At 40.3% G+C, this 21,674-nt stretch overlaps 1 protein-coding gene across 2 annotated transcripts in view; it reads right to left on the reverse strand.

Annotated features, from left to right (window-relative positions):
• Window positions 1-16,287, reverse strand: part of slc12a2 (solute carrier family 12 member 2) — a 78,684-nt gene extending 62,397 nt beyond the window's left edge. For both annotated transcript variants that reach the window (XM_038733157.1, XM_038733158.1), the window contains exon 1: window positions 15,703-16,287. In XM_038733157.1, the coding sequence (XP_038589085.1) occupies window positions 15,703-16,287 (585 nt within the window). The remainder of the gene's footprint in view (window positions 1-15,702) is intronic.
• Window positions 16,288-21,674: the final 5,387 nt, after the last annotated feature.

Genomic DNA, 21,674 nt, shown 5'->3' on the forward strand with positions numbered 1-21,674 from the left:
GGCCCTGTTTGTTGTTTGTTTTTGTAAAAATACAGTTTAAAAAACAAAAAGAATACCTAAGAAAAAACAAAGCACATGACGAAATTAAAAATAAAGAACGGTTTAATGTAAACAATAGATAAAAACCTTTTATATTCCACCCACTGCCTTGTTGTTTGTAACTACAAGGTAGCAACTACATTCAAGATTTTCTGTAACCGTCTGCATACCTGCATGCCTTATTCATCTTGTGTAATTAAAAGAATCAAAATAAATACTAGGTTCTTGACATATTCAAGATAATACAGCCAGTCAGTTTAGATAATGCATTTACTATATATAATTTTTTTTTTTTTATAAGAAACCATTTGGTGTACAAAAAAAACCCATGGATGTACTGTCTGTGTTTACATCTGTAGGGACGTTTGGTGCTCAATGCAAGCAAGACAATAAATAAAATTGTGGCTGGCCTGCTGAAGGCACACCTATAACGAAAAAAAGCTCGCACAACCGGTATTTTCAGTCATACTTAAAAGCCTGCAAACAAAAATTAAAGCACATAATCACACAGTTGTATTTGTTGTTCATCATAACGTTTCATACAAATCCTCTGTTTTAACATGTTTTTCATGTATTTAAACAGGATAAGACAGTAAATGGTTGACAGGTAGCCTAAGCAACACTGTGATCAGGCAGAGTTCTTACCACAAATCCACACACACACACACAGCTTCAGCAGCTCGGAAAAAGTGCAGGTCACAGTCCCAAACAGAGCAAGACGAAACTCTACACGTCACGTTATCGCATATCGCTTGGGCACAAACCCAATGCGATGTGGGTTCACTTGATTGATTGATTAATCTCACGGCACTCGCTGGTGTCGCATTAGGTGCTGGATGCTAAGTTGCTTTCAGGGGAAGTCAAACAGCAGAATCCCCCTTGTGAATGTGGAAACACGGCAAAAAGGCATTCATGGTGTATTCCTCAGAGAAATTAATGCTTTTGAGAGAAAGACATTTTTCTACAGTAATAAAAATTTTACAGATGATTGGCTACTCTGACTTCCTATTTCCGTGAAGGCAGCATGGAGCTGCGCCACAAGCAGCTGACAGACACTGAAGAGAAGAGTAGTCACGGTTCACACCATCTTGTCCAGTCGCAGTAGAGTAAACTGGAAGGTTTTAATGTTGCAGTTTATAGGGTGCTTTTATGTTTGCTGCGGTGAAACTTTTGTATAGTGATATAATCCTACAGAGACTGATTGAAAAGCCTGGTAAGCTACTAGTGGGTTTTTACAGTAAGCCTACTTACTGCTTTGAAATGTGTTCTCTGTCATTAGCTTGTCCACTCACTCGCTACGCACACACATTGCACTGCAGTTAAGACCGAACTCCGCTGCTCTTACAGTGTTTCTGATTTCTTATTTTTTGTATGTTTGTCACACTGACATTTTTCAGATCATCAAACAAATTTAAATATTAGACAGAGATAACACAAGTAAACACAAAATGAAGGTTTTTATTATTAAGGGGAGAGAAAAAACCTACTTGGCCCTGTGAAAAAGTGATTCACCCTAAACCTAATAACTGGTTGGGCCACCCTTAGCAGCAACAATCAAGTATTTGCAATACCTGGCAATGAGTCTTTTACAGCGCTGTGGAGGAATTTTGGCCCACTCATCTTTGCAGAATTGTAATTCAGCCACATTGGAGGGTTTGAGCCTTAACCGCTTTTTTAAGGTCACGCCACAACATCTCAATCGGATTCAGGTCAAGACTTTTACTAAGCCACTTGAAGGTCTTCATTTTGTTTTTCTTAAGCCATTCAGAGGTGGACTTGCCGGTGTTTTTTAGATCATTGTCCTGCTGCAGAACCCAAGTGTGTTCCGCTTGAGGTCACAAACAGTTGGCCGGACATTCTCCTTCAGGATTTTTTGGTAGACAGCAGAATTCATGCTTCCATTTACCATATCAAGTCTTCCAGGTCCTGAAGCAGCAAAACAGCCCCAGACCATCACACTACCACCAACATATTTTACTGTTGGTATGATGTTCTTTTCACCAGTGTTCCATGTTTTCGCCATTTGTGAATAATGGCTTTCAATGTCGTTCGCTGGAATCCCAAAGCTTTAGAAAAGGCTTTATAACCTTTTCCAGACTGATAAAACTCAATTAGTCTGTTTCTCGTTTGTTCCTGAATTTCTTTGGACTTATGAGGTCTAGCTTTTGAGAATCTTTTGGTTTACTTCACTTTATCAGGCAGGTCCTATTTAAGTGATTTCTTAATTGAGAATAGGTATGGTAGTAATAAGGCCTGTGTGTGGCTAGAGAAATTGAACTCAGCTTTCCAAAGATGTGATAAACCACAGTTGATTATTGTTTTAACGGGGGAGAGGGGCAATGACTTTTCCAATCAGGGCCATGTAGGTTTGGATTTTTTTCCCCTTAATAAAAACCTTCATTTAAAAACTGCATTTTATGTTTACTTGTGTTATCTTTGTCTAATATTTCAATTTGTTTGATGACCAGAAACATTTCAGTGTAACAAACATGCAAAAAATAAGAACACTCTTTCACACCACTGTAACAGCACCTGTCACGTAGATGTCCTTTGATGAATGAGGAGAGGAAGCTAGCAAAGCGTGATTTACCGTGCTCACAATGTGCAGGTGAAAATAATTTGTTCCGCAATGATATTAAATTAAACAAATAAACAGATATTTTGCGTCAAACATAGTGGAACCATGTCTCTGTAATGTGCATGTCAACATTACTATTAACTAACATTTAGATAATGGATTTGTGAAATCTGTGAATCAAAAAAATAAATCTACCTTTAATAGTTGAGCATATTTACAGCAACCTGGTCAGTAAATTATGAGAGCAACAACAACATTCAAAACCAAAATAATCGTAATAGAGGTCAAATGTTCAATTACTTAATTAATATTATTTACAGAGACCCAACAAAAGTTGGAGAAATGATGCAGGTAAATTTCAGTGGTTACCAAAAAGGTAAAGCACACAGGCACATTGCAATTATGTAGATGTATTTGGGGCAGGACCATTATCAAGCATGTAAAGTTTGGTACAGATCTGAGCATGTCCAGTGAAGTTCTGATGACTTCCTGTTTCATGGCAAAGCACGGAACGCCACGACGCCATACGCAGTTGAAGGAAAACTCACGCTTTACAACATGACACCATCACTAGTTTTCTGAGGTAGTTCTGAAGTAGATATAACCAACCTGCAAGAAGTGCTTCATCACAGCATAGATGTAGTCACTTCCTGTTGCCAGTAGGTAGCGCTGTGACTATTGGTGAATGTTGGCCTGTAGATGTGTTCTGGGTGGGACTCATATTAAACGTGTGAAATTTGGTTATATTTAGTAGTGCTGCAGCTAATGATGATTTTAGTACTCAAAGCTTCTACAGATCATTTCATCGATGCATTGTTTAAGAAGTACTTTGCTTGGTAGCGACACCCAGACTGTAACATTACACCGTTGTACTGTTGCGTTAGGCCACATAGGTTTTGTTTCACGGGGGACGGACTGTAACATTACAGAGCTGTTTTATTTTAGCTTGAAATAATCCCATACTTTGTACACTTTCTTCTTCTTTTGCTGACATTGAGCAGTAGGTTGTTCTCTTAGCACAACTCTGCAAGATTATGAATTTCCTCCTGATATGAAGTCTCATCATTGTTTGAAATCTGGCCGATGATGGTGGTGTCATCCGTAAACTTCACAACACAGCACTCTTCATGTCGAGGGATGCAGTCGTGGGTATCCAGCGTGAACAGGAGGGGGCTGAGCACACAGATCTGGGGGGGCTCCCGTGTTGAGTGTATGTTTGTGAGGAAGTTCAATATCCAGTTGCAGAGTGTTGTATTTAAACCCAGAGTGCTGAGTTTACCAATCAGGTTCATGGGGAGATTGTGTTGAATGCTGAGCTGAAATCCACAAACAGCATTCTGATGTAGGTGTTGTTTTCTCAAGGTGTGTGAGGGCTGAGTGGAGGGCAGTGGAGAGGGTCCAGGCTGGTTGGGATGTTCTTTATGTGCTGGAGAACCAGTTTTTTAAAGCACTTCATCAGAATGGGGGTGAGAGCCACAGGGCGGTAGTCGTTCAGACCGGACACTGCAGACTTTAGGTATAGGAATGATAGCTGTCTTTAAGCAGGTGGGAACCCTCTCCTGAGACAGGGAGATGGTGAAAATGTCAGTAACATCAACAAGCTATTGGCACAGGTCTTTAGTACATGGCCAGGGATGTTATCAGACCCAGCTGATTTACTCATATACAGTCGTATGCAAAAGTTTAGGCACCCCTGACAATTTCCATGATTTTCATTTATAAATAATTGGGTGTTTGGATCAGCAATTTACTTTTGAGCTATCAAATAACTGAAGGACACAGTTAGAAACTGAGGTTTATTGGATGAACATGAAATGTGAAATATGCATCAAAACTAAAGTAGTTAGGTGCATAAATTTGGGCACCCTAACAGAAATATCACATCAATATTTAGTTGAACCTCCTTTAGCAGAAATAATGGCCTCTAGACACTTCCTATAGCCTGTAATGAGTGTCTGGATTCTGTATGAAGGTATTTTGGACCATTCCTCCTTGCAAAACATCTCTAATTTCAGTTACGTAGGTTTGCTTGCCAAGCATAGACAGTCCACTTCAAATAACCCCAGAGATTTTCAATGATATTCAGGTCTGGGAAATGGGATCTCTTTTCAAGGAACTAAAACGTTCCTTCAGCCCATCGCTGTGTGCGTTTCCACCGTGGTTTAAAGACCTGCGAAGATTATGCAATTAACCAGCTGATACAGGATGTAGGCTGTAACCACTATCCATGAGCTAAATTTATAAATTAACATCAGATTTGACTGGAATATATTGAAAAACTACAGGCTATTCTTGACCATTAAAAACTTTTGTGTGGGAGTATAATAGAGAGAAACACAATAAAGTTTGTTACACATTTAATCACAAACTGGATAAAGCCATCAACTTCTTAAAATAACTCAGGCACAGAGAAAGCAACACAAAAATAAACTTGCGACAGTTTGGAAGGTTATTAAAACATTTCCAGCCGACAAGAGCCTGTGTCCGCCTGAGCGTCAGAGGAACGGGATGTTTAACGAGCTTTATTTCCTGCTGTAATCAGCTGTTCCGACTTTGGCTCTGTTTAAAACAACAACTTCGGAACCAGTATTTAGCGTAACTCCATCAGCTGCCCACTGTAAACACACCGCTTCACGCTGGCTGCTATTTCCTAGCAATACATTTAATGCCAACATACTAACTCAGGTGGACAACGGGGAGACTTGTGTGACTTTGACTGCTGATTGTGATTTATCGGTTTGCAAACAAGGTGGAAAAGAGAGGAGCAGTCGTAGAAAAAACACCCGACATTGTCCAGTTAAAGCCAGTAGCCTCTACTCGCCCATTCAGAATTTCACTGCAAGGCAAGCCCCACCCCCCCCAAAGTACCGGTACTTTTGGAAAGTACTACCCCCCAAGCAGGGACTTTTTGGGCGGTAAAATAAAGACCCTAGAACTAAATTTAGACCCTGGTCCCTTTGGTGGAAACACAGTAAGTTGCTCCAGAGGTTCCTAGTTCAGGGCTATACTTTCTTTGGTCGAAACGCAGCTAAAAATAATCGTGACTAGTTGACTAATCAAATAAATAATTAACAGATAAGTCAACTACAAAAATAATCATTAGTTGCAGCCCTAAACTGTAGGGAATACAACATTACTGTGGGGCATTTATTCTAGCATCAAGTCCAGCTGTGGAATCCTAACATAATCTGAGACTTGGTTTAGTTAGACAGTATTCAGAATCATGCAGTGTGTGTGATATCTGAACCATCAGTGTGATAACACTGCTGGTGGAAAGACATGGAATGCAAAATGTCTGAGCTTGCATCTACTCCACATGAAGTCTTCCCGCTTTTCATCCGAAGGAAAATAAAAACCATTAGAAACGATGGCACATGTAGACAGGGCGTTTACAAGCAGACTGTCAATTCAGAACACGGTCCCGAAGATGTGAAATGCTGGTGTTTTCTCCATTTCTGAACTTGTTCACACAGACACTGTAACTGGAGATAATACCAGATAATGCTGAAACTAAAATATAGAGAGATCAGTAACTGCATAGGTCTGGTGTCAAAACTAGCGAGAGGTCACATGAAATACCAAAAACACACAGAACATACAAAAACACACTGCTTCCTGTTGGTGACCATGGAGACCAGTGGCCAGGAGGAGTTTACACTGCTGAACTAAGCCATCACAGATGACAACAGCAGAGCGTTCGAGATGCAGTTAACAGCAGCTCTCATTAGCTAAACTCCAGAGACACTGGGAGCACACAGCACACACAGCAACAGTATGTAACACAACACAACATGCCTGTCAAGCAAGATGATTGGATGAAAACCTAACCTAACCTAAGTATCACTGGTAACATTTTTAAAAGCCTGTGTGTAAAATGACAAACATAACCCATTGTGTTTACAGCCACAGCCTTAATCTAAAGTACCTGTATTTTATTTTTTTGCTAATATGTGACTAAGATGTGATATTTTTATAACAGTGTAAACAGGCCAAGTCACATGGAATCTAAGCTTTTTCAGTTCAAATTTGGGCCACTTTCATTTGTGGTCCTAGTCTGATACAGATCGGATCTACTGAAAGGCGACCTGAGTCTGGACACTCTGATCAGAATTGACGCGGCTTTGAGTGAGTGAAAGCTGTGAACAGTTGTCATTATTTGGGAGAAATGAGAGGACAATGAAAAACGGGAGTCTCCCGTGAAAAATCGGGAGGGTTAATAAGTATAATAACCGGAGCTAACATCTGTGGCTCCTTGTTTACTTCTGTACCACAGCGTGCTGCGTGGGACATCGTGTTAATTCTTCTGCGCATGCGGGTCACTTTCAGGCCGTGGAGAGTTCACACTGCAGTGTTGACATGGGCCACATTTAAACAATAATGTGAACTTTCAAACAAAAACAATCGGATCTAGGGGGAAAAAAATCCAAATTGAGCATTAAGGCCTGCAGTGTCTTAGACTGTCAATGACCTGACAACTATCACTGTTAATCTGCACTACATTACATATAGTGCATTAGGGCTGGACGATTTCACCTAAAATCAAAATCATGATTAACTGAACATTTTACCTCAATTACAATTATTGAACGATTATTTTGTTTTTGAATGTTTGATTTTTTTTTTGCGCTCATAGTTCACTGACAAGGTTTGTACTGTAAAAATGCTCAATTATTAAAGCTGGGTTTAACAGATTTTAAAATCGATTATCTAAATGTTAATTGATAAGGTAATGTCTATGTCCACATTATGGAGACACGGTTCCCCTATATTCGGCACATCGCCGCTTCTGAATTACGACTTCTGCTACTAAAATTTCACTCAGTTATTAATGTTGATAACACAGGCTTTGCTAGCTTCCTCTCCTCATTGATCAAAGGACATCTAAGTTACGTGACACCTGCTGTTATAAGATCAGTGGAGTTAACGTCAGGTCTTTGAAGGAGTGCAATGTGTATTCATAGCAAAAAAAAGCAAGTTTATTTTCAGTCTGGCAGTAAATGTACAGTGTAGGTCACAGCGTGTCCGTTAATAAAATGGATGTCTGTTGTTTCGCCAACTGCTGGAAGGGAAAGGTGGTTAGCGCCAACTTACTTAAACTCAACTTAAAGCTGAGCAGGACTGGATGTGGTGGAGTCACATGAGCACACATGCCACGATCAAACTAAGGTCCAAGTCTAAATTAAGATCATCCTGAACATCACCTTAATTACTCAAAAAGTAAAGTGCATGCTACAACTCTGCATGATGTCCAAGCCCCAGTGGAGCTGGGACACTGGAGTGAAACGTGCGCCATCAATATTTAAGAACAACGCGTTTATACTTTGCTGGTCTGGACTGATAAAATCTTCCTCGTCACGCTTCCCTTCTGACTCATCAGTATGGACTTACTGCACACTTCTGCTTTGTAGGGTCAGGTATCGTTTGGGTATTTTATGATTCCGGTGCCAAAACAATACTTTAAAACTCTGCCTGATCAAGGACCCAATACACCAAGACACTCCTGCCTGTCCCAGCTGGGGTTGTCTCATCCCACCAAATACTGTACATCCAATTTTCTACTTGTGGAATTCACCATCACTACCCTTGAACATGAAGTGCTCAGCAGTCATCAGGGAAATGCAGCGGCACTCAGTCTCTTCATCTGCCCAGAGTGTACACTGAATGACTCATTGATTTCTGTGAAATAGTCCATGGGCAACAGTCAATGGTACAGTGGAATTTCCATTCCAAGTTTCGATCTGGGCATGCGGTACAGAGCGGGGAAAACTCTTAATGGTAGACGTGATACAGGATCACCATGACCTTCAAACCACCACAAACCCCCTTTATTTCAAACTCCATATTGAGCCAAACAGTGCTGCCTCAATGAATGTGCGCCTACCACAGCCGCTAATTAAATCCCGTCATCTATCAGTTGATAGTGCATAGTGCATATCTGCTAGCAGCAGTAATTGTGTGGTGATGAAACAGGCTTGACTCCTGATACTGTACTTTATACTAGCCATTAAGACACAATATGAGCTGACTAGGGAACGCATTAGTAGCCCCCTTTCAACCTTGAGACCACACGAGACCAGCTTTTCATCACAAACTACTTGATGGCTGGATATGGGAATAGCTCATTAGCCGCTTCAGAGATTAAAGAACAGGGAAGGGAGATTGCTTTTCACCATTTCTCATTTACTATAAAACTGACTGTAGTGATCTTGGACAAAGGCATCCTGCTTATGTTGATGGACTTATTATTAATCAGCCCGCCAATTAATCAGGCCAATATCTGGCATTTTCAGATAATCGGTCAATACATGCACTCACGATGCCGACATATGATCCTAAATTACATCAAATCTAATCTAATAGCATTACTGGCTAGAGTTAAATATATTAGTTATACTGTATAGAATAATGCAGCTGAATGAAAGCAAAACATGGTTATGGGGGTCTTGGGTCTCATATAGCTTGATCAGTTATCAAACTGATCAAGCTATATGAGTCAGTATCGGGCCAATATCAGTATCGGAGCATCCCTAAAGAAAAGCAAAAGCTTACTTCCTGCATCATACAATGTTGGACTGGAGACATTATATTTGACTTTTATCATACACATGAAACCTAAATACAGCAAGAGGTGGGTAGTAGTTACATTTACTCAGTTACATGTATTCAGGAAACTTTTTTGAGTAAAATGTAGAGTAGTTTTAATGCATCACACTTTCACACCATAAAAATATCATACGCTACTTCGCTCCTCCTCCTACCACCTGGTAACGTTACCTGCAGCCAGCGAGAGAGGAGGAGGGACTGATACAGACTGATGTTGTTCTTTCTAAACGTCACTCACTACTTGATGTCAGATAAAGTTATTGAGTGACTTTGCTGTTGTAAACATTAATGTTGCTGCTCTAGAAACAATATTTAGCTGGATTTAAAATTAAAAACAACCAGGCAGTTAATATGTACACTTCAATATATGTTTATTTATCGCAAGTAATACGTCTTCTCAGTATATAACGTTATCGCACATTGAATATTTTCCTCATACCCTGCAGGTATACCTCAAGCCCGTTGGGTCTGGTCTTACCAAATAACCATCACTAAATAATAGTAAAGTATCGATAGTGGTATTGATAAAGAATCGGATCATTAAGCAGTCTCAATAAGCGTATCAATATCAATAAAAAATTAACAATCCGCATCCCTATTCTGTTGTGTTAATGCTAATGTTTAATAAAAAGCTAGACACAGTATATCATGCTTATAAACTCATACTTTCTGCCATAAAAGGAAATATTCAAGCTATCAGGGGAACAAGCAGTGTGCTCATTGGTGTAGCCTGATGAAGAAATGACCAAATTATGCACACACAAAAAACACAAACTACTCCTATTTTATGTGGATGTGACTCATGTAATGTTTCAACCACCTGATCCTCAGGTAAACCTGAAAAAGTGAACACCCCTGTATTTAACAGGGAATAAATTATGAACATCACAGCATTATCTCCTTATTTGATTTGTTTGCCAACTCATAATTTATTATTGACTTTCGGAGTTATTGGAGTACTAACAGACTATAATATTAATGCAATACTTTGTAATCACACATAATCGTATACACACTGGGAATATTGTCCTGGTGTAAATGTGGCAGGTTATCCAATCATGAAATGATGACTTGTAATTTCATCACAATTAAATGTGATTACATACACTTGTTTGTTTACTTCTTTACCTTTACCTGAGGAGGACCATTTCAAATAATACACATCCACATTAAATTAAAGACTAGGGTTTTATTTCTGAAGTTACTCACTAAGTTACTTGCTACTCAAGTAATTTTTTTAGTAATTACTTTTGTACCGTTTATCAAGTAGTTATTTTGATGACCACTTTTACTTCTACTTGAGTACTTGTTTTTGCAAAGTAACAGTATTTTACTTGAGTACAATTTTTGGCTACTCTACCCACCTCTGGATACAGCCTACCTAATGCTATTCAAGAGGTGTCCTTGACAACTCAAGATCTAACCTGTTCCAGGAAGCAGGCATACCAAGTTAGGATAAAGTCTCAGTAAAACCCAGACAACATTTTCAGTGATAACTGAGTAAACCAGGATAAGAATAACATACGCACTAGTGCTGGCTATACTGCTCTCAATACAGCATCACATCCTGTGTATTGATAGGATAAGCCACATCATTTCCTGTAGCAACGCTATGGATCAGGGCAGTAAATTACTTTTTTTTCGATTTGTCGGGCCCAGCTAATAATCATGTTGCCGTAAAAAAAAAAAAATCTATTAAATATTTATGGATAAAATAACCAGGAATTTAATTTTTTGGCTAATACAGGTAATTTCATAATAATACCTAATACCTGACAAAAAGATACTTTAACCATGCTGATTTTAGTGGGGATGGGTGTATATATTTAATTTGAAAATATTAAGAATAAATTACCCTAGATTATTTCTCACCATTTTAATTGTACATAAAACTAGTTTAATCTGCTCACCTCATTTTTCCCTTCAGTGTCTGTCACACAAACACACCTACCTCTGTGTGTATGAACTGTTGACGTTCTTCATCAGTAGTAAGGTTTGTGCACATTATGAAAAAGCTGCCTGCAAAGACATGAACCTTGCCAAAATTAGGTAATCCATCACAGTAAACATCAAACCTGTTGGTCCCATTACACAATGTTCAAATCGACGTTCTCTTACGATAACAGAACAACCACAATAAAAAAAACAAGATGTTAACTGTGATAGATTTTCCTGTCAGGTTTCAAGTCTGCACACGTTGATTTTCTTTGTGAAGACGTTCTTTGAATTCATCTGTCAACTCACATGTTAGGGTACATGCAGTACTATGTTTTAAAATGATCCAATTAGTGATGGCATAAAGATACAACAAAAGGGAAGTTACGTAACACCAGCACAGGACATTTGCATCATTCTGTACCTAAACCACACCAAGGTACAAACATGACAAAAAGGAAACCAGACACGGTGAAAATGTTGGTCTTCCCAGTGCGCAACAAGGACACGACAACCCAGGTCTAAATCACTCATTTTGCCCCATATCTTTAATTATAAAAAAATATGGTTGTTTTTTTTTGTTTTTTACTAGATTAAGACTGGGTGCTCCATGGTGATTTGTTTGTTTGTACAATTTAAACAATTTTTTCGTTTGAAATTATTTACATGGCCTAGGCTAAATCCTTTTTTCCCCCCCCAGAAAGGAGTAAAGGCATTGTCCTATACCATAGGCCTAGGCCTAAGCCAGTCATTGTTCTAAGCTCACGCACTCTACGTGAAGTAGAATGTGTCCGACTTAATGGCAGTCGCCGGCAGCTCACGTTTAACTATCAAGTCAGCTAAAGTCAGCCTCAGTCATATCGAGCGCACCTTATATATCGGGACCTAAGCAACTTAAGTCTCAGAAACAAAATTCTTCTGAATTCTGTGAATCCAGTCAAATCTATCCATATAAGCTATTTGCACCTGGACATTATTTCTGCCATTTTGAACAATCGGTATGGGGGTCATTTTGTTTTGCATTTGTTGTTTTTTTCCCAACAATTTTTGTGCAATTTTTGTGTATTTGCAGGTAGTTTTACATTTGCCAATATTTTTTGTGAGTTTACAAATCTTCATTTTGTGTTTGTGGAAAGTGTTTTATATTTATAGATTAAACATGGATCGCTCATCACACAAATTTTGACAAAACAGATTTGATATTTAGTTTTGAAATGATCCATTTTGAATGAAATGTGAACAATAATCTGAAAGGTAAAAAAAATGAGTACAAATGGAATGCACCATTAGTCCCTCCCAGCGGGGGAGACACAAGAAAGCATGTAAGGAGAAACGAGGAAATGTGTCAGAGAAATGAGACATCCTTTCCTCTCAAATGCCATGTGAAGCGATGTCCATTTCTGATGACAGCAAAAGAGCCAAAGCCAAAATTGAAGCTGAATTGTTAAATGTCTGAAGACCAGATAAAATCCAGTCTGAAACTGGCAACACTGATTTAAATCAGCAACTTTCTGATCAAAGAATAAGTAAACAAGTTTATGATTCTGATTAGACATTCTATACCAGCTTTCCATACTATATCATATTTCCCAAAGTGCCTATTAAATGCACTGTCCCTCGGGACAGCACTGTCTGGTGTGTCTCTGATAGACAGCCATTTACAATACTATACAGAACACCCCTCTTCCGCCTCCTCTCTCCTTTCTTTTCTTCCTTTAGCTGACTTGAATAACATAAGGTCCGGTGCCACTGACCTGCAGCGCAGCTGTGCATGTTATATTAATATGCAAATGAAACACAAACAAACAGATCCAACTCTATTTTTGAGTCAACAACAATTTACAAACTATGTGAAATCTACGTTGATTGCAGTGGTTGACTACAGAATTCTGACCGGCTACCAAAGCATTTTTGCCCCCCTGACTGTGTGCACAGCCAGTAGTGTTTGTATACAAGAAACCAGTCTATACACCGATAGAGGTCTGTGATAGAACACCTCATAACGATTAATTGCATTTGCGATATTATTGCGATGTGATAAAACAATCGCAAAGGCTGTGATTACACTCTGGTCACGCGACACCCAACAGTAAAGCATCTGCAGACGAAGCACCAACTTCACAACTTACGCTGTACCTTGACTTGTTGTACAATGGCCTTACACTTGACAGAAGCTGACATGACAAAAACTTTAGTGTCACACAGGGAATGAGAGTAGCACCGCCACCTGCGGGTAATTTGGTGGTGGGTGAAATCATCGGGCCATTCGCGGCTTTGTTGGACGGGAAAAATGCACAACAGAAACACACACACAAAATATCTTTTAAGTTTGAAACTAAACGCACAAGTCCGAAAGAGACCCAGTCTGTCCCGAGTTACAGCCACTGCGCTGCTCACCAGCATCAGAGGCTGGGGGGGGTTAATTGAACCTCAAACTAAGTATTTTGTGTTTTCTTACTGGGATATAGAAAGATGGACACATAGGAGATGGTTGAACTGTGGGTTTTGTATTGAGCGCTTACTGTATAACACACTGTGGTAAACTCAGTTCTTGTGATCTGTAGGTATGCCTATCTGATATTAGGCCCATATCATATAAATGTAATGCCATGACTTGACTCTCAAATTATCATTCTCATATTATTAAAATTTGATATTTCTTCTCCACCATAGCTCTTAATAATAATTCATGCAACACCTAATTTCATTATAACACAGGCCTGACCCACAAGAAAGAACACTGTATGTTTAAACTAATATTAATAGCATATTAAATTGCAATTGCGATATTGGTAGAAAATAAATAAAGAAATAAAAATCGCAATTAGATTATTTTCCAAAAACGTTCAGCCCTAGCTGATTAGTAACAAGAAATGGGAGAACAGAGATGGCAAAGATATGTTTGAGGTCTACACTCAAACTGACTTAATTACTAAACACTTAAGAGACAACAATCAAGTTATTCATGCCGTTATCCAGATTAATTATCACTTATGATAAACATCTCCCTGAGCTGCATCAAATCACCGTATTTCTAATTTTAAAAAGAGCACAGGCCACAGATTCCATACTGAAGTTAATCAATGTCTTCTATTCATAGTCTAAATGTTTACAGGACAGGCTTTGCCTTGTTTCTAACATGTCTCTGTTCCAGAGTGAGTAACCAGTATAAATCCATCAGGACTTTCACGCAGACTACCGCTGCTGTTACTTTTAATTTTAACAAAATGTTACTTTGACAATTAAAGGCTACCCAAAGTCAAATAAACAGCTCCTGTTCACTGCACCAGTAGAAATTACTCTTTAAAACCAGATCAGGGCACCTATGGTTACGTCAACAAAATCATCTTCAACATGCTGCTTCGACCTGAGTGTCCTCCCACACAGGAGGGGTTAAATCAGTCGGGTCAGCTGTTGAGATGGTCCTGGTTGGAACACTCACCTGATGACTGCCAAACTGAGCTGAAGCCACACGGTATGTGAACATGCAGGCCCACATACTTGTGTACATTTGGTCTGGGCCTGTTTTGCCACTTAATTGAAACCGGCAAACATACAATGTTATTTCAGTAAACAGTGTTCTTCAGTCTTTGTGGCAACAAGGACCCCTTCCAGGTTCAACAGGACATGCCCACGCACACAAAGCCAACTCCATAAAGAAAAGGTTTGGCCCTGACCTCAACCCCATCCAACACATTTGGGATGAACTGGAACGCCGGCTGTGAGCCAGGCCTTAATGCCCAACATCAGTGTTAAGAGTTCACTATTGCTCTTGTGACTAAATGTAAACAACCAAGGTCCTTCTCTGATGGAAATTCAGACAAGAGTGGAGGCTGTTGTGTCAGCACAAAAATGCCCATGGTGATGGAATCAATGTTCAACTATCAAATATGGTGGTAATGTTCAAACTGCCGCGAATTATTACCAAGTGAATTATATGGAACATTTCAGAGGACAAACAGGCCATGAAGTCCTCACTGCACACTAGTAAATTGCCACTCCTAACAGAAAATGGCATTCAATCAGAGTCAGGGTGTGCCATTCTCAAGAGAATTACCTGACCAATTACAACAAGCTTAAATTACACCTTTCTTTTGATAAGGGTGTTCATGATGGAAATAAAATGCCAGCACCACAGAAACATCAGCTGTACACATACAACCAAACTCCATTTGTTGTGATGAGACTACCTTCTGCTCTGTCAGCCACAGCTTCGGTATTAACACTTAAATTTGTCACTGCAACAAAAACAAAGCAGCCATGCGTGATTTCTGTGGCCTAAAAGGGGTAAGAAAAGCACGTGTTGTTTCTGTCTGCACATGTGCACAGACTACAAATATCTCTGCACAGCACATGACCTGGGATGGAGGATGAATTGATGATGTGAGTGACTGGCGTGCTCGTCCTCTGGAAGTCGCGGCGGGCATAATATGTGATTACAAAGACTTATTAACGTTATAAGCTGATTTCTACTGGACAATATGAGCGGTTCTCTCTCTACAGCGTCATGCCCGTCAATGCTCTCACAGCCCTGTGTGGCAGCTTACCTTGTCCAGCTCGTCATGCAGCTCCGACAGGGTGGGTCTGATGAGCTTCTCCCCCAGCGGGGCAGCTGTCTGCCGGTAGAAATCGATGTTGGGCACAGCATCGATGGTGTTATGGCCAAAAGTCCTCAGGTAATAAGTATTGGTGTGGGTGTCATAATGATAGTGATGCTGGCCCCCTGTAGATGAATGCAAACTGGTCTCGCTCATCACAGTGTCCCCATTCTGCAGCCCCTCGGCAGGCGCTGCCTCCGGAGAGGCCGGGCTCCCCGCTCCGCTCGGATCCGCAAAGTTCACCACCCGAAACCGGCCTTTGGCTTCCTCTCCGACGACCCCTGGATCAGCACCCGGACCATCTGGAGGAGCGGCGGAAGAGGCCTTATCGCTGGATAGAACAGTAGTGGAGGTGTCGGAGTTCGGGGACTTGTCTTCGGGGGCGCCCGCTGCCTCAGCCACAAGGTCCACCTGGAATCGGCTCTGGCTGGGCGTCGGACCGGGCGGCCTCAGCCCTGCATCCGGGGACAGACAATCGTTTTCCGTCGCGGCGCTCTCCGCCGGGGCGGAAGGCGCGGAGGATGGCGCTGACATGTCACAAAAAACACCAATGAACGTCAAAGCCGGGTGGGGGAAATGGCCACGTTATGGACCGCAAAACTAACTGGAGGAAGTATGGAAGCTCCGTGACAAACACACACCTCTGATCTAGTCAGTAGAAACGTAAGGCAGCCGTGCCGAGAGCGGTAACGTAAACGTAGTAGTGAAGGATAGCTCGTTAGCTGCCCCGGAACATGAGGCTGGAAACTTTCAGTCACTCTCCTCCTTCTCTTTCCGTGGCAGTAAATCCAAATTCTCCCGGTTTACTTACTTACTTTCGCTCGCTCGCTCGCTCGGAGCCACTGGGCTTTCTGTTTTCCAGGGCAGGATGCTATTGTCGACCTTGCCGCAGCTCCTCCTAGACTCCCAGAGCTTCCCTCCCTGATATTATACACACTGCAGTCGGCATCACTGAAGGGGTGGGCTCCCGCTGAGGGGAACCTCGCGAGATGTCATCGACCGTGTCTCTTTGTTTTTAAAAGGAGAGGGAAATGTCGCGAGAAAAGATTCCTATACCTAAACAGTAGTCGTGACGTTGAAAGTCCTATGGGAGGAAGGGATGGGGACGAGGAGGTGGGGCGGAAACTGCACCAACAGGCTTACCAAACTCAGGCCTTTCTCATTTCTCAGTTTGTAGCCTGCCTGCTTAACTCCTCTCCTCGCATCGCGTAGTTCCTCCCACGAGACAGTCTTTCCTCGGAGCCGTCATTTTAAAGCGACGTCAATGAAATATGACGTGTGGCACAGCTGCATCATCTGTCCATTGTTCTGGTAAAGCGTGCCGCTGTGATCTCTGTCAGAGGAGCATACCACCTGTTGGGTTGGCACCAATACATAAAGGCTACAGATCATATCTTCACAGTCCAGAAACATGTCTGTCAACATTATGGCATGTAGAGAAATCTCTATATGTTGAAAGCAGCAGCTTAAAGCACTCCCAGGCTTTTATGCCTCATTTCAGCGCCCAGCTTGATGAGGTGGGCGTTTCATCAATGGTGTAAGAAACAGACTGTAACTCTCACACTCTTCAACTTGCATTATCTTTCTTCCTAATTGTAATCTAGACCCATGCTATGTGTTTTCATGCACAGCTGCTCAAGCTGTAACTAAAAATACCCAAATGACAGCTGAAAAGCTTAATTTTTAAGGCAAATGCACTTTACCAAAAAAGCCAAAAAGCAGTGCGATGCAATAGTTTAGAGGTAAAGAGACTGTCCTCAGAGTACCACTCATGTGCCAGACACTGATTCGATTCACAATATTAATATATAGCTTGTGAATTTACACAGCTGTTTGTTGTTTGAACTTGATGCTAACAAAATGTGGAGTCCCTACTGACTTGCAGTGGTTACTTTCAAAATTGTATGTTGTCAGTCTTTCTAAATGCAATCATTGTTTACATGAAATAAAGTCTTTCACAGCATAATTCTTTGGCTGACATTTATACAGTTATTTTCTGTGATGTCTACTCCACTGTTGACAGTGGAGTAGACGTCACAATGTGTTTATAAGCAAAACATGCCTTCTGTTGGTGCGTAGGAGGCATTTTTTGTCAGAATAAGACACATGATTGACATAGAAACTTGGAAGCCTTCCCTCCACAGTGTATCTGAGTAATCTGGTGGTTAGGGTCTTGCTCTTTGGATCCAGAGATTGATGGATCAAACCCGCTCAAAGTATGTTAACCAAATGGAGCAAAGCTTAACACATATGTTTGCTGAGCAAGTGTGCGGCACATCCTTGAGTCTCTTAGATGTAGGTGGCGCTACAAGATTTAAAAAAATTGCTGATGGAGCAGCACATTGCAGCGACAGCGGTAGCAATCGCAAAAAATAGCTGGCAGCTCTCACGCATTTTTCAAGGAATTGCCCATTCTAGTTAGTGTGAGAGCTGTAGCTCACACTTTAGATGTCTTCACTCTTTATTATTTAATTATTTATTTATTATATATAATAATATCTATCTTCTCTTGCACCGTTTGTCCTAGAAACTTTGTTCCAACTTCAAAATGCACACCCTGTTCAGGAGATTGCGTATATTTATCTACATAAGCAAAAATTAAGGCACCAAAATGTAGCCACATTCCTTTTCTCCCTCAAAATGTCAAAATCTTCCTCAGTGGAGGTTTAGTATTTTAGCTCTGAACCTTAATTGATTGGAAAGTCTCAGTCGTCTCTCATTCGCTCTCTGTTGTAACTGCAGCCTGAGTTCTTTGCACACATGCAAGGTGGGTCAACAGCCAACAGGAAGTCGGCCATTTTTTATTTATAAAAACATTAATTAACAATATAACATTGTTAAACTACATGTGTGATATTATATTGAAGTCGCTAATGCGGAAAAAGTTTTGAACCCGCAAATCGACGCTTGCGGCTCTATTTTTAATTTGGACTTTTAGTATTAATTCTGACCTATTAACGCCTCCATACAAGAAGGAGGTAATCCTCAAACCCCATTGACTCACAGACAGTAGGAGCCTCAGGAGGGAGAACTGCAGTTGCACCCTCTGTAGATTCAAGTTCAAGTTCAAGTTCAGATTTACTTATATAGCACATTTAAAAACAACCCTAGTTGACCAAAGTGCTTTCCAAATTCAGGATACACATCAAATGTACACAACAGAGACAGTAGAAAAGGTCAAAAATGTCAAAACTCAATTTGAATGAATGAATGAATTAATCATTCATACCTGTCAACCCTCCTGTTTTTCCAAGGATTCTCCTGTATTTTACCATTCTCTCTCGCTGTCCTCCTGTTTAAATATTTTCCCGTAAATCTCCCACCTTTCTTAAAAAAAACAACTGCTGTGTGTATTTGATATGTTTGCTACATTCCCCTCCTATATAGCAGTTGGCAGTGTGGAACATTGAGTGACAATAAAACAAAAAAAAAAGACTGGTTAAAAAAAGAACAGCAGCGCAAGGATTTAACGATGGATGAACATGAGACGGATGGAGTACGTGCCAAAAAGGCAAAAAAAAATTGTATCTCACAGAATGGGAATAATTCTTACTCGCATTTTCGTAATCACTCTCTTCTATTGTCTCACTTAACCAGTAACCTCTTAAATTTATATGCCCTTTTGTGTGGTGCACTGTATCAATTAATGTGGATTTTGCTAATCCAGATTGCAAATAGCAAGCAGCACAGAGCATATAGTTTTGCGGTGTCATGGTTAATCTAGCCCAGTCTGAATGAATGGGAAGCAGGTCAGGCTGGACTGGGCTACTTCTAGGCACAGTTGGTAACATTTTTTAAAATTCAAACCGGGACAAGGAATATGAGCGGCTCAAATATTGAAGTTACACTGATGACCAAGTAAGGCGCCTTGCAAATCTATTAATAAATTAAAGCTGCAAGCAGCTTTGGCAGGCCCTCACATGTGTAGCGTTTCGAGGTGTGAGGCAGCTGCTTTGCAGATTATGGAGCTCTGCCGGTGCGTCCGTGAATTTGCCAAGCATTGGGACGCTGCACAAAAGTGTTCACTTCAACACTTCCTGTGTTCCCTTTGTGGCGCTACACAGCACTTGGCGCTATGACTATAACTAACTGAATATTGGCATGTTGATGGGTTTGTGGCATGACTGTAAAAAGCACGTAAAGTTTGGTGCAGATCAGAGCATGTACAGTCAAGGCACAACAACTTCCTCTTCAATGGTCGAATCATTGATTTTGGATGGCGTGCCGTTCCACGAAAACTCACTGTTTGTACAACATTTAATCGTCAATGGCTTTAGAGTAGACAAGGAAAATCTGATGTTGCTCAGACTAATTGTTTAGGAGGAGTTTGTTAAAGTACATAGTGTGGAAATCATCTAAAAATTACCTTAAAATTCAAAATGGCCGACTTACTGTTGGATTTAGGGCATCACTCCAAGAGGCTTTTTGGTACATCTGGTCATAATATGTGTGCCACAGAAATTTCATAAATGTAGGTGAAACATTCCACTGGGGGTGCTTTGTTAAAGGTCACTTCCTGTTGCCAGCAGGCGGCACTACGACGGGGGATGTTATATTTTCTAATTAAATCCTCAAAGGTTAAAATATTGCCATCGTCACCATAAATATCTTTTACTTGTTGTACCCTATCTGCCCATAACCTGAAGCCAGCATCGGCTCTGCCTGGTCTGAAGAAGTTCTTGCCCCAGATTGGACTGAAGTAAGAGAGGGAGAGAGGGTCTTTTAAGTATTATTTAACTTGCCAGAATCCAATCATGTTTTTAACTATAGGAGTCAAACACAACATTTAGTTTTTTAGGTTGATCCGAGTATAAGTAAGATGGGAATGGGAGACTTAGGGAGTGTGATTCGATATCCTTCCAGGATAGTTGTAAAAGAGACTTCGTCTGTCTCTTAAATTTTTTCATTCTGTGGAAAAAGTCTGAAGAAGGGGGCAGGGGGATATTCTGAAATAAATATAGAAATTTGGGCAGAATGTTCATTTTAAGTATATTAATTTTGCCAATCAGAGAGATGGGAAGACCGGACTATCCCACACTTGATTTGGATATGAATGCCACCATTGTGCACCATTGTGCCTCAACTAAGTTTTCCAGTGTAGGAACAATTTGAATTCCTAGGTATGTAAAGGAGTCCACTGTTCTAAAGTGGCAAACATGAGTGGGTGGATCCGAGCTTTCCCTGGAATTGAGAAGCATTATGGAAGATTTGGAATTATTAATTTTATAGCCAGACAATCTACCCAATATCTTAATTAGGTTCAGAAGGGATGGAATAGACTTATCTAAATTTCTAAGAAAAAGAATGACATCATCAGCGTAAAGAGCTATTTGATGATCAGATTCTCCGATGCCTATACCCATGATTCCTCTATGTCCTCTCACAGCAATGGCAAATGGTTCAATTGTAGGGTTGGAGGGTTACTTTAAAAATGTAATCGGTAACGTAATCCAAGTATCACAAAATAAAAGTAATGTAATCTGATTACTTTTAGTTACTTTTGAATTACTTCAATGCCAAATATGCAAATGAAGACAAGAGAAGTATCAATCATGTGTTTTCTGCTTAGTGTATTTTCAGAGAAACATAGAATAACAAAATCTCGTATTCCCAAAATCCATATTTAAATGTTTTTATATGATATGCTTTGCACTCTATCATCACTATGGCAGTATCTCGGCCATCAATGACAAAAACATTGTTTTGTAGGTATTCTTGATGATGTTTAAGTTTGTCATTTGGAAAACCATTTTACAATTTTGATTAGTCGATCTGCACTTGTATTATTTAGCATCCAATGAAAACAATATGAAGCTGGTGAAAATGGATCATATTTGATGGAGAAATATTAGAAATATGGAGAAAATATTTTCTAGTTTTCTCTCTGATGTCCCCCGGCTGCTCTGCCTCAACTCTGTGAT

Source organism: Micropterus salmoides, unplaced genomic scaffold (genome assembly GCF_014851395.1).
Source record: "Micropterus salmoides isolate LMB-PRFRI ecotype aquatic unplaced genomic scaffold, ASM1485139v1 Ms_hic_scaffold_20, whole genome shotgun sequence".
NCBI lineage: Eukaryota > Metazoa > Chordata > Actinopteri > Centrarchiformes > Centrarchidae > Micropterus > Micropterus salmoides.